General features: G+C 39.6%; 1 protein-coding gene across 1 annotated transcript in view; it reads left to right on the top strand.

Moving 5' to 3' along the window:
- The window catches only part of Asap (ArfGAP domain of ASAP), a 225,044-nt gene extending 209,539 nt beyond the window's left edge, over positions 1-15,505 (top strand). Inside the window, exons 21-22 of the mRNA XM_080281948.1 lie at positions 8,331-8,476; positions 14,971-15,505. Of these exons, the coding sequence (XP_080138074.1) occupies positions 8,331-8,476; positions 14,971-15,180 (356 nt within the window). The 3' untranslated portion in view covers positions 15,181-15,505. The remainder of the gene's footprint in view (positions 1-8,330; positions 8,477-14,970) is intronic.
- Positions 15,506-16,025: the final 520 nt, after the last annotated feature.

The following is a 16,025-nucleotide window of genomic DNA, read 5'->3' as shown; positions in this document are numbered from 1 at the left end:
AGGAAAGGGGATTTGAGCAAGAACTGATCCTTGTGGCACATCAGCATTAATTGAGTGGAAATTGGAATATACTGTACATCATCTACTTTTATTTTTCTGTCACTGAGATAGGAGGAAATCAGAGGAAGAAAAGATATTAGTCCATAGCAAGGGAGTTTGGATAGCAGGGAACGGTGCCACACTCTTGTCAGACGCTTTAGAAATATCAAGGGCTACATCATGAGTTTCTCTATGTTCAATTGATTGATGGATGGTGTGGGTCAGGAAATTGAGTATGTCAGTGGCGGATCTTTTGTGGCAGAAACCATACTGTTTATTACTAATTAACCCCTTCGTGCACTGAAAGTTTTCTGTAAGTGTGTGTGACATGATCGGAGTAAATCCCACGAGGGCAGGCTGGACTCATGCACAATGGAAAACATTCGTATGTATTTTATTTGCCCCAGAAATTGGTTATAATGATATAAATTGTATACCGTCATCTTCCCTGATGTTTATACTGTACAATAAGCTAATAAAAACACATAAAACTGATGAGTAAATGTACTGTGAATGTACCGAAATGCCGTGAGAGTACTGTTGTTCAATAGTGAAAATAACTGCCCTACACCCTAGTGCAAAATTTTGTCCACACAATGCAAGAGCTAAGCATATGTCTAGATGTAGAATTTCACAAGCTTTCATGTGGTGTTGTCAGAATTCTGATACAACCAATAGTTTTCGAGTAAATTGCCAAAAATCACATGTGCCCCCCCTCCCCCTCAAACTGAAAACAGAATGCCAACTATTTGAGAGTGTGGCCTTGAAATAGACACCCTCCCCGATGATGCACCAAAGAATGACTCACTTCATGCTAAAACATACTTTTTGGTGAATATTTTTTTCCAGAATTGCCTAATTGGCATCCCTTCAGACCAACACTGACAAAGCATCATCAGTTCCTCTTCAACCTAAAACCGTTCTGACTCATTTTGAGTCATCATGTGTGAAGGGGTTAAGCTGTTGGATCCAAGATGTTTAACTGTGTGCATATACAAGTTCAAATACATTACCAAGAAAAGACATGATTACAATTGGTCTGTAATGCCACAGCTACAGCCAAAACATTCATGCCACTACTGATGGCTGATGAAGATTGGGAACACTGTTACTGAGAATTGTCATTTTACCTTAACTTGGCCCAGATTTTTCGTTTTGCAGATTATTTTACATAATTCAGTGGCAAAAGACATTACTGTGGTTCTACATCCTTTCCATATATAGCACTTCTTCATGACTAGTCTCACATTCTAGTGTTAATCTCTTGCTATAACTTAGTATTCTAGATGGAAGGATGGCAGTTTTAGGCCAGGTTAGAGTAAAATGGGTATAGTTTATAAACCCGTCATTGTGTGAGTGTACTGTGTATATGATAAATAACTTTGTTTTTAAATGTCAGGTAATAAGTTGGAAGATGTAGGGAATTGCATGCTAGGGTTATGATAATGATAATGGATGATGATGAGATTTAGTTTTATGGAAATGATGAAACCAAAAGTCAGTCATCAGAGTGAAGTATTTCATCACTGCAGCTACAGAATTCTCTGCAAGTATGCATTGAAACCAGAGTCATTATATTGGTTTTATCTGAATTTGAAGGTACTATTCATTATGAAAACTGTATGATCTAGTAGGACAGCCAATGGGTAAGGCATTTTAAGTTGAAACTTTGAAATGCTTACATACATTTTGTAAGTCAGTGTTTAGTGCTTGCATGGGTACATATCATCCATTCATCATCTAGTCTTTTATTTGTATTGCACTGTCAGGTGCTTAGGGGTATGGGGTTCTGGCTACTCAGTATAGATGTTTAAGAGACTATTGACCGTTCAGCTGCCTCACAGTCTTCTCCAGCATTTTCAGCTCTAGATACATCTCCTAATGTAAATAAAATGTCCTGACATAGCAAGAATAGATTAGAAAAATATATCATGAGTAAGGGGTTAATTGACCCTGACTTTTCCAGTCAAGCATTTGCCACACTTGACTCAGCACAACTGTCTTTTTCCATAATTTAAAACAATATCATTAATAATCATGGAGGGACAGTATTATGAAAATTAAAAGCAATGTAATTTAAAACTTGTAATTGGTATTTAAAAAGTGCATCTGAAAATGATTTTTAAGAATGACATAATCAGTAGGCAAAGTAGGCAGCTTTATGCAGTGCCTCATTTGAAGGAGACTAGGCCCCAAAGCATGTGTAACTTTATTTTTGATATAATTATGCTGTAATTGATGATACTATCATGTAATTCAGTCCAGATATTTTTTTTAACAACTCTGGTACGTGTGTAGGGTGGAGTTGCCTTGATGTAATACATAAATCTGCAGAAAACACTATAGATGCAGTGATGCAAGCGAAATCACTACCCTTGACAGTGCTTAGGGAGCACCAATCAGCTTACCATTTGGCGTGTCTTACAGCCTGCAAGTCTCATTGGGGGGTTAAGGTTTTTATTTCCTCTCTCCCCTGATATAAGTTTTTGTCAATATATTTTTTATTCCTTGTGTCTTTAAATTACTCTGTATCATGGCGATATGGTTAAGGATGGTGAATATCAGTGATAAGACAATAAAAACAATAAAAAGACAATAAAAAATATAAATCGTGGCATTAGTTATAATACAGTGATGTAATTTACCTCCTGCCCCACAGATGAGAGATACAAGGTAGGGCAGTGAATGTTGGAGCGGCCTTAGTGAGAGAGGGCAGTGTAAGGAAACTCCCTGTACTGTTGTTTGCAGGTGATACTGTGTTGTTAAGTGAAAACAAAGGGGAGCTGCTATGCTTGGTAGATGAGTTTGGGAGAGTGTGTAAGAAGTGGAATCTAAAGGTGTGAGTGTAGGGAAGAGTAAAGTATGGCCTTCAAGAGAAGTGAAGTCAGTGAATGTACAGTACAGTGAGGTTGGATGAGGAGGGAATGAAAAATGTGAGTGCATTTAAGTACTTGGGTAGTGTGATGAGTAAGGATGGAAGTTTAGAGGGTGAAGTGCTTGAAAGGGTACAACAGGGAAGAAACATTGCTGGTTCCTTGAAAGCATTGATAAGAAACAGGGAAGTGAGCATGGAAGTGAAAAAGCTACTAAATGACAGTATCGTGATACCAACTCTAATGTATGGAAGTGAAGCTTGGACCTTGCTGGAGGGACAGAAGTCAAGAGTGAGAGCAGTGGAAATGAGTTATTTGACAGGAGCATGTGGAGTTACATGGAGAGACAGACTGACAAATGAAGAAGTGAAGGAGAGTTGTGTTGTGGATGTGGATGTGATAAGATGTGTTAGGCGAAACAGGTGGTTTGGCCATGTGGAGAGAATGGAGAGTGAGAGACTGATGAGGAGAGTGTATGTGAGTGAGGTAGAGGGGGGGGGAGAGGGAGGGGGAGACCAAGGATGAGGTGGAGGGATGGAGTGAAGAGGTATATGAGAGAGGGGGGTGTGAAGTGGGAGCAGGGCAATGAAATGGCGGGGGACAGGGCAACATGGAGGTAATTTGTTTGTGGTCACCCCTTATGGGGTTAAAGCATCTGGCAATAGATAGATAGATAGACCCAGAGATGAGTCTTCTTCTTCTCCTTTTGGCTCTCGCCTTAGGGGTCGCCACAGCGGATCACCTGTCTCCATCTTACTCTGTCTTCTGCATCTTCTTCTCTTACACCTACTACCCGCATGTCCTCCTTCACTACATGCATGTACCTTCTTTTTGGCCTTCCTCTCTTTTACCTGCCTGGTAACTCCATTTTCAGCATCCTCCTCCCAACATACTCCTCATCCCTCTTCCACACATGTCCAACCCATCTCAGTCTCGCCTCTCTAGCTTTGTCCCCAAACTGACTTACGTGTGCTGTCCCTCTAATACGTTCGTTTCTAATTTTGTCCAACCTTGTCACTCCTAGTGAAAAATGCAGCATCTTCAATTCTGCTACCTCCAACTGTGCCTCCTGTCTTTTTGTCAGTGGTACTGTCTCCATTCCGTACAACATGGCTGGCCTTACGACAGTCTTATAAACTTTCTCTTTCATTTCTGCAGAGACCCTTCTGTCACAGTTCACTCCTGTCACCTTTCTCCACCCACACCATCTCGCCTGCACTCTCTTTTTTACCTCTCTACCACACTCTCCGTTACTTTGTACAGTTGACCCCAAGTATTTGAATTCATCTACCTTTGCCACCTTTACACCATGCAGCCTCACTGTTCCCCTGTCATCTCTCTCATTTACACACATGTACTGAGTCTTGCTTCTGCTTACTTTCATTCCCCTTCTATCCAGTGCATATCTCCATCTCTCAAGCTCTGCCTCAGCTTCCTCCCGGCTCTCACTACATATCACAATGTCATCTGCAAACATCATTGTCCATGGAGTCTCCTGTCTAATCTCATCTGTCAATCCGTCCATCACCATTGCAAACAAGAGGGACTCAAAGTCAATCCTTGATGCAATCCCACCTCCACCTTGAAACCCTTAGTCATTCCTACTGCACATCTCACTGCTGTTACACTATCGTCGTACATGTCCTTCACCACCCTCACGTACTTCTCTGCCACTCCTGACTTTCTCAAACAGTACCACAGTTCCTCTCACGGTACCCTATCATAAGCCTTCTCCAAGTCTATAAACACACAATGTAACTCCTTCTGGCCTTCTCTGTACTTCTCCATCACCATTCTCAAAGCAAATATGGCGTCTATAGTACTTCTCCTTGGCATGAAACCAAATTGCTCCTCGCAGATCCTCACATCTCTTCTCAGCCTAGCTTCCACCACTCTTTCCCATATTTTCATTGCAGAGATGAGTCATGATCCATAAATGACAGTTTAGGAATGTACTCATATATGGTATGTCATACCCACACAAACTTGTGTTTATGATTTTCTTTAACTGTAAGAAGGTCCATGTTTACTTATTTATTATAACATGATACACAAATATTTAAATATAGGTAATGGAGTGCCATGCAGCACCTAAATAATATGTACAGACAAGAAAAAGAAGGAGTTAAATCATGGACATTGACAGGTAATGACTCTGAGAGAAAGGAACAAAAAAAAAATGAAATGAAAGAAAGCTGACAATGATGTGGGCAGAAGAGAAGTCTGTTGTGAATTAAGAATGTAACTTAGGTTCACCAATAGGTGTGGGGGGAAAGGACACCATTGTATTCCCATCTGTTTCAGACTGCCACAGGCTGGGCTGAAATGTACCAGACATTGACATCACCATCATCCTGACCACACGTATCACTCCACTTCTCACCCAGAGCATCATTGCACCTAGACCCTCAACCCACACTATCACCCAGACCACACTTTCACCCAGAATACAGCATCACTCTGCACTATAACCCAGACCACAACTTTACTTAGATCACACTATCATTCTGCACCATCACCCCACACCATCATTGAAATCATCATTCTATACCATAACCCAGACTGCACCATGACTCACACCATAACCCTATACCATCACCTAGTTCATCACTACACACCATTACCCACACCTCGAACCATGCCATCACTCCACACCATCACTTAGGCCCTGTTCACACGAGGCTTTTTTAAACGCGGCGTCTACCACCAAGGAAATGCGGCGGTAGACACCACATTTCCCAGACGGAAATAGTCAACCATATGAAAAAATCAAGCAGCTGAACAAACGCACAGTAGGAAGGGAAATGTCGGATCGCACATTTGGACTAGCAGTTGAGAAAAACGCGTGGTAGCATGTATGCAGTCCAATGCAGTACCATTGTCTTTGCTAACACACGTTTGAAAATGCCTCGTGTGAACAGGGCCTTAGACCATCAGCCCACACCATTACCCTAGCACCCCATACCATCACCCCAGACTGTCACCACCACCACACAGTCACCCCACACCAGTGAGCCTCTGAACGGTCACACGGCCTGTGCTGTGGGAGATACATCTGTGCAGCGACAGATGATGTCATATTTGGCCATACAGTATTTAAGCCCATGGTTTGCACTGTGGTAGGTTTAACCATGGTGCATTAGCTTTGAGAACCTGAAAGTGCATACTGTGATATATATATGATCAGCATTATGAAAGAGAACGGCGTAGTTGCTTTGACTGTAGTCGTTTAGCATGAGCCACATTCAAAGATGTACAGTAGTATGCTATGTTTTTTGGACTACAGGAAACCATGGTTTACAGTGTGTGTGTCGCCTGTGGATAAGCTGTTAGGGTTCATTGCTGCTGCTCAGTAGTCTCTGAATTACTGGTAAATTAATGTGTTTATTGTTAGCTGAACGCTTCAAGCTGGGATTTTTTTTTTTCAATAGTATTTATTTCAAAGCTCCAAGTAAATGATGGAAAAGCTTTCCCATTGCCATAATAACTTCAGACCATGTTTATTTAGAGCCAGGTGTAGTTTGATGCACTACTTTATAGTCGGACTCGCGCCCGTTTGCGGCTGTGGTGTGGCCCGCACCTGTGTACAATGGTGCCACGTTTCCCCAACTTGCGATGTGAAACGGAAGCTATTTATGTACAAGGCATCACAAATTTGATAAATTCAGATGAATAAAACTTACACTTGTGTATTTTGATGGATGAATCAACAGTAATCTTATTATGCATAAAATATTTATACAGTAACACAGAAACATGGCATACATATTGTACAGTGTTGCTAAAAGATATTGTAGTCACTTTTAATGGTTTTTAGCGTAGTTTTAGGGTGGGTAATAATATCACAGTTATGGATATAAGATAATGAGCCTGAAAAAAGAAGAAATATGCCAATATCCAAAGTAAAAGAAATAATTCATGTAATTCTTGTGAGTGGCAACACTGACACACCCAATCTGGCCTAAAATAAAGTACGTACCTCGGTATACCCAACCATAGCTTGTACAGGTGTTGCTTGGGAAAAATGCTCACATTTACTGGCTTTTACCATAATTTTAAGGGCGAGGAATAATCACATTTATAATCATAAGCTAATATGTAGGACAAAATAGTAGGCATATGCCAATACCGAAGTAAAAAAAAAAAAAAAAAACTTCACTCGCGAGCGGCAACACTTCCACACCCAGTCAGTGGCCTTGACAGATAGCTTCCCTACAGAGAGAGAGAGAGAGAGGCAGGAGAGGGGCATGCATTGAATGCATTGTCGGCATCACTGAATATAACAAAACCAAATTAACAAATGAAAGCACAATTATAAATAACTTATAAAAGAATCAAAAGTACTCAGGGTGGCTCACATTTCCCGCCAGGAGAGAGAGAGAGAGAGAGAGAGAGAGAGATAACGGTATAGAAAACGTGGCAACACTGTACACAGGTGCGGGCCACACCACAGCCGCAAACGTGCGCGAGTCCTACTATAGAAGTAAAATATATGTTCACCTTATTTTTTACGTAACAGATGCTGCCTTTTTACTACATACACATGCATGAATGCTTTCATATCAGTAGTGCTATTGATACCTAAAGTAAGTACACTTGTGAATTTACTCATAAGCACATGTAATTACAGTACATGTATTGAATGGATATTATTAACTTCACTGTTATATCTCAGTCGGTGACCTGTCACTGAATTTTGAAAGAGAAGAGAGAAAACACAGTTCTGTACAGTACGATGCTTCATTTACTGCTCTGACCCCCTTCCTCTTCAGAAGACAAGCTTTACTGAAATGAATTCTGCTAATTGAAAGTGCTGATTAAGATACTTTTTTCCATTATCTACGCTAGTAAGCTCATTACGTGACCCTTACTTGTTATATTGGTTTGTCCTGATTGTATTAGGGAAATTAAGGCTTATGCATAAACAGTAAACATTTATGATGATCCATAATTTACAATTTTGTGGTGATTGGTACTAGATAATTTATAAATTGCCATTTACAACTAGCCTCATTTAAAGTTCATTCTCTTATAGTTGTTTCATTTTTAAATTCCCAGTTAATTTATAGTTTTTTCATGAAATTGCTCATGATTCGTTGTAAGTTTTATAAAGTCAGAAGTAAATGTTTTACATGCTTTTAAAATCTTGTTCATACACTAGAAGCATGTCTCACTAATTGTACTTTAATTAAAGTACCTATTGTGTTATCTGCACATATCCTCAACTTTAAGCAAGGACTGACCATTTACCACTCAATTTGTTCATAGGAAGCCGATTATGATGGTGAAATATTAATACTGTATACCAATGAAAGGTATATTTTAGCCTAAAGAAACTAGTCCGAATTATGATAATCTAATGTAAATATGCCAGTGGGAATGTAACAGTGATATATGTGTGTTTGTGTGTGGTAACAGGTAGTACCAGTGAGGGGCGAGGGCAGGACACAGACACATCACCCTCATCTTCACCCCAGGAGTCACCCAACACCTTCATCAATGGCCGATCCACTGAGTCATTGTCATCCCTGGTTTCTGATGATCCCAGACCACCACCAAGACGAGTCAGTATCACCTTTACTGTATTGTGTTGTAGTGTATCTGTCTGTGTCACTTATTAATTTCACCTTCTTTCTCCTTGGCAACATATTTAAATATATGTTTGAATGTCAGTGTCAGTGTTGGAGTGAGGCAAGTATATGTGTTTTGTGTGTGTGTATTTACCTAATTGTATTATACAGGATTTGAGCATAGCTCGTGTTGTCCCATCTCTTTTCTACGAATATTTATTATCCAATCTAGATTTAAACACATGGATGCTCTCTGCTCACACCACCTCTCCCTCTAGTTTATTCCAGTTGTTTATAGTTCTCTTTGGAAAACTAATTTTTTTTACATCAATGAGGCATCAACTCTTCTTCAGATTGAATTCATGTCCTCTTGTTCTCCCATCACCTTTGACAAAGAGGTCCTTTCTGTCCACACACTGTACTGTATTTCTCTTACTCCTCTAAACATTGCAGTCAAATCACCCCTCTCCCCTCTCTCTCTCTCAGGGTTTGCAATTTCAGCCTTCCTAATCTCTCCTCATATGACAAGTCCCTCAACCCTGGTGTAAATTTTGTGGCTCTCCTTTGTATTATTTCTAGTTTACTGGTATGGTTTTTCAAGGGTGGTGATCATATCACTGCTGCATATTCCAGTCTCAGTCTTATCATGGTCACTATTAACTCACTCAGCATCTCTTCATCCATATAATGAAATGCCACTCTTGTTGGTCAGTAGCAGTAATCCTGTTTATATGTTTCTCTGGCAATAGTATCCTGTATAGTCACACCAAGATCTGTTTTTTCATTTGCCATCATTGTTATTTCATCTTCCCTCTTGTACACATACCTTGGTCTCTTACTACTGACTCCCATTTCCAGTACATGACATTTATTAATGCTGAATTCTGTTCTTCACATTTGACTCCACATATTGAGTTTATCTAGATCTTTTTGCATTTCCTTACAACAGTTTACTCATTTAATATGTTTTCAAAATTTTTGCATTGGGAGCATATAAACTCATAAAAGCACTCAACCCTTCAGGCATGTCAGTTATATATATATATATATATATGTGTGTGTGTGTGTGTGTGTGTGTGTGTGTGTGTGTGTGTGTGTTCTTACCTACATTGTATCTTTACAGGAATGAGTCAGGCTCGTACCGTCCAGTATATTAAACTGTTTTTATCATACATATCCTTAAATTTATGAATAGTTTTGGCACACACCATTTCATTCGACAGTGCATTCCACTGATCAGTTGCCTTATTTGGGAAACTGATTTTCCTTACATCTTTGTCACCTCTCTTATTATGCAGTTTTTTGCAGTTTCCTCTGGCTGATGCCTCCCCATATGTTATATACTCACTGATGTCTATTTTCTCTTTCCCTGAGATGCATTTTTATAACATAATCATGTCTCTTCTTTTCCTTCTCTCTTGTAATGTTGTAGGTTCAGTTTTTCTAGTCTTTCATCATAGCTTAGATCCTTTAAGCTTGGTACCCATCTTGTATTGGCCCTTTGTACTTTTTCAGTCTTATCTATGTGTTTTTTGAGATGAGGATTCCAGACCACTGATTCATATTCCAGGGTTGGTCTGATGAATGATGTTATCTTTCTCAGCATGTCTTCATTTATAAATGTGAATACAGTTCTCATATTATACTACAGTGTGTGCATGTTCTGTACCTTCTCATTTATGTGGTCAGCCAGAGATAGTCTGTTATTGATAATCATTCCTAGGTCCTTCTCTTCTTCTGATATGTGTAGTGTTGAACTTCCTAGCTTATAATTAATCCCAGTCTGGTCTTTTTCCACTTTTACCAAATATAATTACATGGCATTTGTCCACACTGAATTCCATTTGCCATCTATTGCTCCATTCATGAAACTTACTTAATTCTTCTTTTAGCTTTCCGCAAGAGTCTGTGTTTGTCCTGGTGATTCTCCTTTGTATTTTTGCATCATCAGTGAACATATTTAGATAGGTTCCATTTCCAGTGTTCTTGTCTGTATCATTTATATATATACCAAAAACATAATTGGTGCCAGCACTGAGCCATGTGGAACTCCACTAGTCACTTCCCTCCATGATGAGTAATTATCCCTTAGTACTGTTTTCATTTCCCTTTTTATGAGAAAATCCTGCATCCAACAGAACAGATTGCCTTGGATTCCTCCATGATGGTACAGTTTCCATTAAAGTCTTTGGTGCAGTACTCTGTCACATGCTTTCATGAAATCTAAATAGATACTGTCTACCCATCCTTCTCTTTTCCATAGTGTTTCTGTAACTCTGTCTTAGTAGCTTAATAGCTTTGTAACACATCATTTTCCTTTTCTAAAACTGAACTGTCATTCTGTTATCATACTGTATTTTTCTTGATGGTTTACCCAAATTTTTCTTATTAGCTTTTCTATTACCTTGCTTACAACACTGGTTAGGGCTACTGGTCTGTAGTTGAGTGGATTCTGTCTACAGTATTTCCTTTCTTGAATGGGAAAACAATTTTTGCTTCCTTCCAGATATCAGGTAGTTTACCTTGACTAAATGATTCCTTGACTATTAAATATATTGGTCTGCTGAACTTTTCTGCACATTCATGTAGCACCCAACCTGAAATTTCATCAGGACCATTTGCTTTTCCTTTGTCCAATTTACTCAACTTTTCCTGTTCCTCTTGTTCCTGTATCCATATATCTGGTAATATGTGTGGGCATACATGTTCCTTATCATCTCTCAAAATTACTTCTGTAAAAAACTGATTGGAAATTTTTGCTAAGAACTTCACAAATATCTTTTTCTTGGCTATAGGTTATCCCCTCATCCATGCAGGACTGTATTTTATCTAACTTTTGTTTTGCATCAGATGTAGCTGTAAAAAAGCTTCATTTGATCATTACAGTACTTTATTGTATAATATCTTCCTCAAACTGCCTTGAGCCTTTTTCCTTATCCTTGTATAATCATTTCTTGCCTGTTTATATCTGTTATATGCCCTCTCACTATTGTGTCTTCTGTATCCATTCCACAGCAAGTCTCTTTTCTCCTTTGATTTTTTACATTCTGTGTTAAACCACTTCTGTATCCTTATTTCTGTTTCTTTGTGCTGAGGGATATAATTTTGGACTCCAGTTTCATGTAATTCACAGAACATTCTGTATGTAACATTTATATCCTGTCCTCTAAGCTCCTTTTCCCAATTTGTTTCTATGAAAGACTTCTTTGGGTCATGAGAGTTGTCCTTTTTGTAGTTTAGGCTCATTTTGTAACTTTCACTACTGCTATTTCATATGCTATCCTGAAACTGAAATTTAATGCTACATGGTTGCTTTTCTGAATGGAGGGTGATACATTATGTTGTCAAAATCATTATCTTGCATGGTTTATATAAGATCTAGTAATGATAGACCATCAAGTCCCCTTTTTCTGGTGTTTTCCTTTACATGTTGTGTAAAAAAAAAAATCCTATGCAAGATCTACGAGCTTTTGATCTCAACAGTTTTCATAGCATCTTATGTCCAGAGTATTCCAATTTATATTTGTATTGAAATCACCAGTTAATATAATTCTTTCTGTTTCCTGTAAGCCAAGAAACCGTTTACAATGCCGGGTGGTAACCATATAGCCAAATCATACATGCTCCCTACGTGTCAGCAAGTGGGTTGGTGGAGGGTTAGTGCCCCTACCCGTAAAACAAATAACTCAAAGTCAAATGACCACCCCTTACGGGATTATGGTGTCTGGCAATAGATAGATAGGTAGATAGATTTCTCTTCCATTTATGTAGCAGGTCCTTAAACTCTGAACTGTACTTTTTGCCAAGTCCTCATGTTTGCCTCTTTCCCAGGTATTTGTTTTGGGTGGCATGCATATTTTGCCACAGTTATATTCCCTTCAGATGTGTCAGTCTTTAATGCAGTCAGTTCTACTTGTGATGTTATATCTACTTGTATCACTTTGACTTGTAAATTTTTCTTTGTTAATACCAGAACTCCTCCTCCTTTTCTCATATTTCTGTCTTTTCTCCATATACTGTAATCCTCAAAGCTTAGGGTGTCGTTGGATATCTTTGGAATTTATTTTGTTTCAGAGGTATAAAGCTTTTAGATCAGATAATGAAGGTAATGGAGAGAGTTTTAGAAGGTATGATTAGAGAAAGAGTGAATATTGATGAGATGCAGTTTGGGTTTATGCCAGGTAGGGGGACCACTGATGCCATATTCATTGTTCGACAGCTTCAGGAAAAATATATTGGTAGGAGAAGGGATCTTTATTTTGTTTTTGTTGATTTGGAAAAGGCCTTTGACAGAGTCCCTAGAGAGGTGGTGAAGTGGGCAATGAGAAAGCTTGGCTTGGAGGAGTGGCTGGTTTGGGTGGTTATGGCCATGTATGTGGGTGCTCACACCCAGGTGAGAGTGAATGGAGATTTGAGTGATGAGTTTTCCGTGAATGTTGGTGTGCATCAGGGGTCAGTCTTGAGTCCCATGTTGTTTATCATGGTACTTGAAGCCCTTTCACGTGACTTTAGAAACGGACTCCCGTGGGAGTTGTTGTATGCTGATGATTTGGTGTTGATTGCAGAGAATGAAAGGGAGGCGGAGGAAAGGTTTAGGAAGTGGAGAGATGGTATGGGGCAAAAGGGTTTAAGGGTAAATGCAGATAAAACAAAAGTGATGATATCTAGGGTTGGTGGCGGTACTGTCAAAGACGAGGAAGAGTGGCCATGTGCAGTTTGCCACAAGGGCGTGGGAAGTAATTCCATCTTGTGCGGTGTGTGTGATAAATGGGTGCATAAGAGATGTAGTGGTATCAGAGGTAGACTGCGAGATAATACTGATTTTATGTGTACGGCGTGCCGGGGTGAGCAGGTGGAGATCGTCAGACGTGAAAGGATTGAACTTGCTGGTGAATCTCTTGAGTGTGTGGAAGAGTTTTGTTATTTAGGAGACATGTTGTGTGCTGGAGGTGGGGCTGGAGCTAGCTCTGTGGCTAGGGTGAGAAGTGGTTGGAAGAAGTTCAGGGAGCTCTTGCCTCTCCTGACATTGAGGGGGCTCTCCCTACGTGCTAAGGGGTCTTTGTATGCAGCGTGTGTTAGGAGTGTAATGTTGTATGGCAGTGAGACCTGGGCAGTGAAGGAGGAAGACATTCGCCGGCTCAGACGTACAGAAATGACAATGATCAGGTGGATGTGCAGTGCGTCCCTGCGTCCAAGGCCTGGAGGGGCTGGGTTTACAATGGAAGAGTTGAGAGGTAGGATGGGACTGGAGTGTATTGGTGATGTGATGAGGAGAGGTAGATTGAGGTGGTATGGACATGTGGAGAGGATGGGGGATGATAATTGGGTGAGGAAGGTGAGAAGTGTTAATATTGGGGGTGGGGTTATGAGGGGTAGACCGAGAAAGACATGGGACGAGGTCATTAAGTGTGACCTTAGGGTTAAGGGACTGAACAGGGAGGCTGCAATGGATCGTGCAGCGTGGAGAGCCGCCATTAGGTGACCAAGGCCGACACATGCAAGCATGTTGGAGGCTTTAAAAACGAAAACGAGTTAGGCAGATAATATGAGGTGCCATTTCTTTGGTATAGTCTTTTGTCTCTAATAATTTGGATACTATTCTGTCTGCATTTGAGTACATCAACTTAATCATGTTGTTTATATATATATTTGACATCTGAGTCTACTGTCTTCCTTCTTCTTAGTCCCTGTTGGTTGTGTACCATTTTCTTATTTGTAATTTTACTACTTTGTAAAAAAAATTTGCACCTCTCTTTCTCTGATCTTTCCTCATTTTTTGTTTTTGCTTCTTCCCTCTTTTCCTTTAGTGATCCCCATTCCTCCTGAGTTAGGCATCTTTTTATCCATACTTTTTTAAATTCCTTTTTTCCATGAGTTTCCTAGCATTTTTTAATATTTCCTCTACAGTGTTCCACTGTGGAAGGTTACTTTCAGGGGGCCTTGACTTATTTCTCTCATATTTCCCTAGCCATTTGTGTTCCTCTATATCTTTGTCACAGATATCCTCTGATACATCCTTCAGTATGTTCATTATATGTACCATCTCCTTTTTGTCCCATGAGATTTTGTTTCTTATTTCTTCTTCATTTATGCCAGTAATTACTAGAGATTTGTTGATATCTGCCAATTCTTTGACCAGTTTTTTTTTTTTTTTTACTGATTTCTTCCACATCCTTTTTAATGCTTTTTTCTTCAACTTATATTTCTAAGTCATTCCTTACTTTCACATTTCAGCATTCATTGTTTGTACTTCATCTTTGCAATTTTTCATCATTTCATTCACCTAGGTTATCTTCTGTTCAGTAACACTACTTTGGTCTATCAGACTGCTTGCTTGCCTAATTGTCTCTCTGTCATTTCTGAGCTCTTCCATAATACTCTCGTGTGTGTGTGTGTGTGTGTGTGTGTGTGTGTGTGTGTGTGTGTGTGTGTGTTATTCCACACAATTGCATATTTTGGTAATACAGTACATTTTATGTCTGCTGCAGCGAGTGGGATCTCTGCGACAGCGAAGGTGTCAGGCTCTCTATGACTGTGAAGCTGACCTGGATGATGAACTGAGCTTTACTGAAGGGGAAATCATTATTGTGCTGAAGGCTGAAACAGAAGATGGGGACTGGATGGAGGGCATGATTGAAGGACAGCCAGAACGGAGGGGGAAGGTACCTATCAACTTCGTCCATATGTTGTCTGACTAGCAGCGACCTCAAGACTTAGGGTAGTTGCAGAACACAGAGAAGTCAGGTCTCCTGTGTATTAGCTAAAACAGTATTGTAGGGACAGGAATCCTCTAGCAATCTGTACATGCTGTTGAAAAGACATACACACTAAAGGAAATTTACTGCAAATTTGGTGCTGTAAATTATGAGGCATAATGTCTCAGAGCACAGTGAGTCATACTGTACTTTGCTTCTAGTGTAAAACAGATTTCGTCTTTTCAGTTATTAGATGATTCTCATAATAATAAAATACAATTTTCATTTTAAGGGAAAGAAAATACCACATAATATATGAAACCATGTATTGTCAGTGTAACACTTAGTCCTGTAAATTTTATATTGAAGCTGATTCCTCTATGTATATATATATATTGCAGTATTCAGTAGGTGTATATTTACTTTTTTAGTTATTTATTTTGTATCATTAGCATTGGAACATGCTATCCATTTGTAATGTGTTTTGTTTTATTATTATCATATTAAGGCACCTCGTGGTTTAGTGGGTAATTAAGGTGCTCCAATCGGATTGAGCCCATGTAGGTTTATATCCAAGGGGTTGTTGGAGTTTATTGCTCACGTATTGCCACTCAGGGATGAGTGAGGCTGGTCAGCCTCATCTACAATGTCAGGACTAACCTGCCTAGCCCCAGGTTCCTGCACTCCTCATGGGGCTACATAGGATTGGATTATGGATGGATGGATTATTATTTATTTACTGGGCCAGGAAAAACAAGGAACAAGAACATTCCCTGTATGATGCATTACAGCTTATCTCTTTATCATCAGTTTGTTGCATTGATTTGGCAGCTGATGCAGTGGCATGG

Source organism: Coenobita brevimanus, chromosome 91 (genome assembly GCF_032717465.1).
Source record: "Coenobita brevimanus isolate Jiangsu-jjx chromosome 91, ASM3271746v2, whole genome shotgun sequence".
NCBI classification, from domain to species: domain Eukaryota; kingdom Metazoa; phylum Arthropoda; class Malacostraca; order Decapoda; family Coenobitidae; genus Coenobita; species Coenobita brevimanus.
The sequence above is the reverse complement of the archived record's forward strand: the minus strand, read 5'-3'. Positions and strand labels throughout refer to the sequence as shown.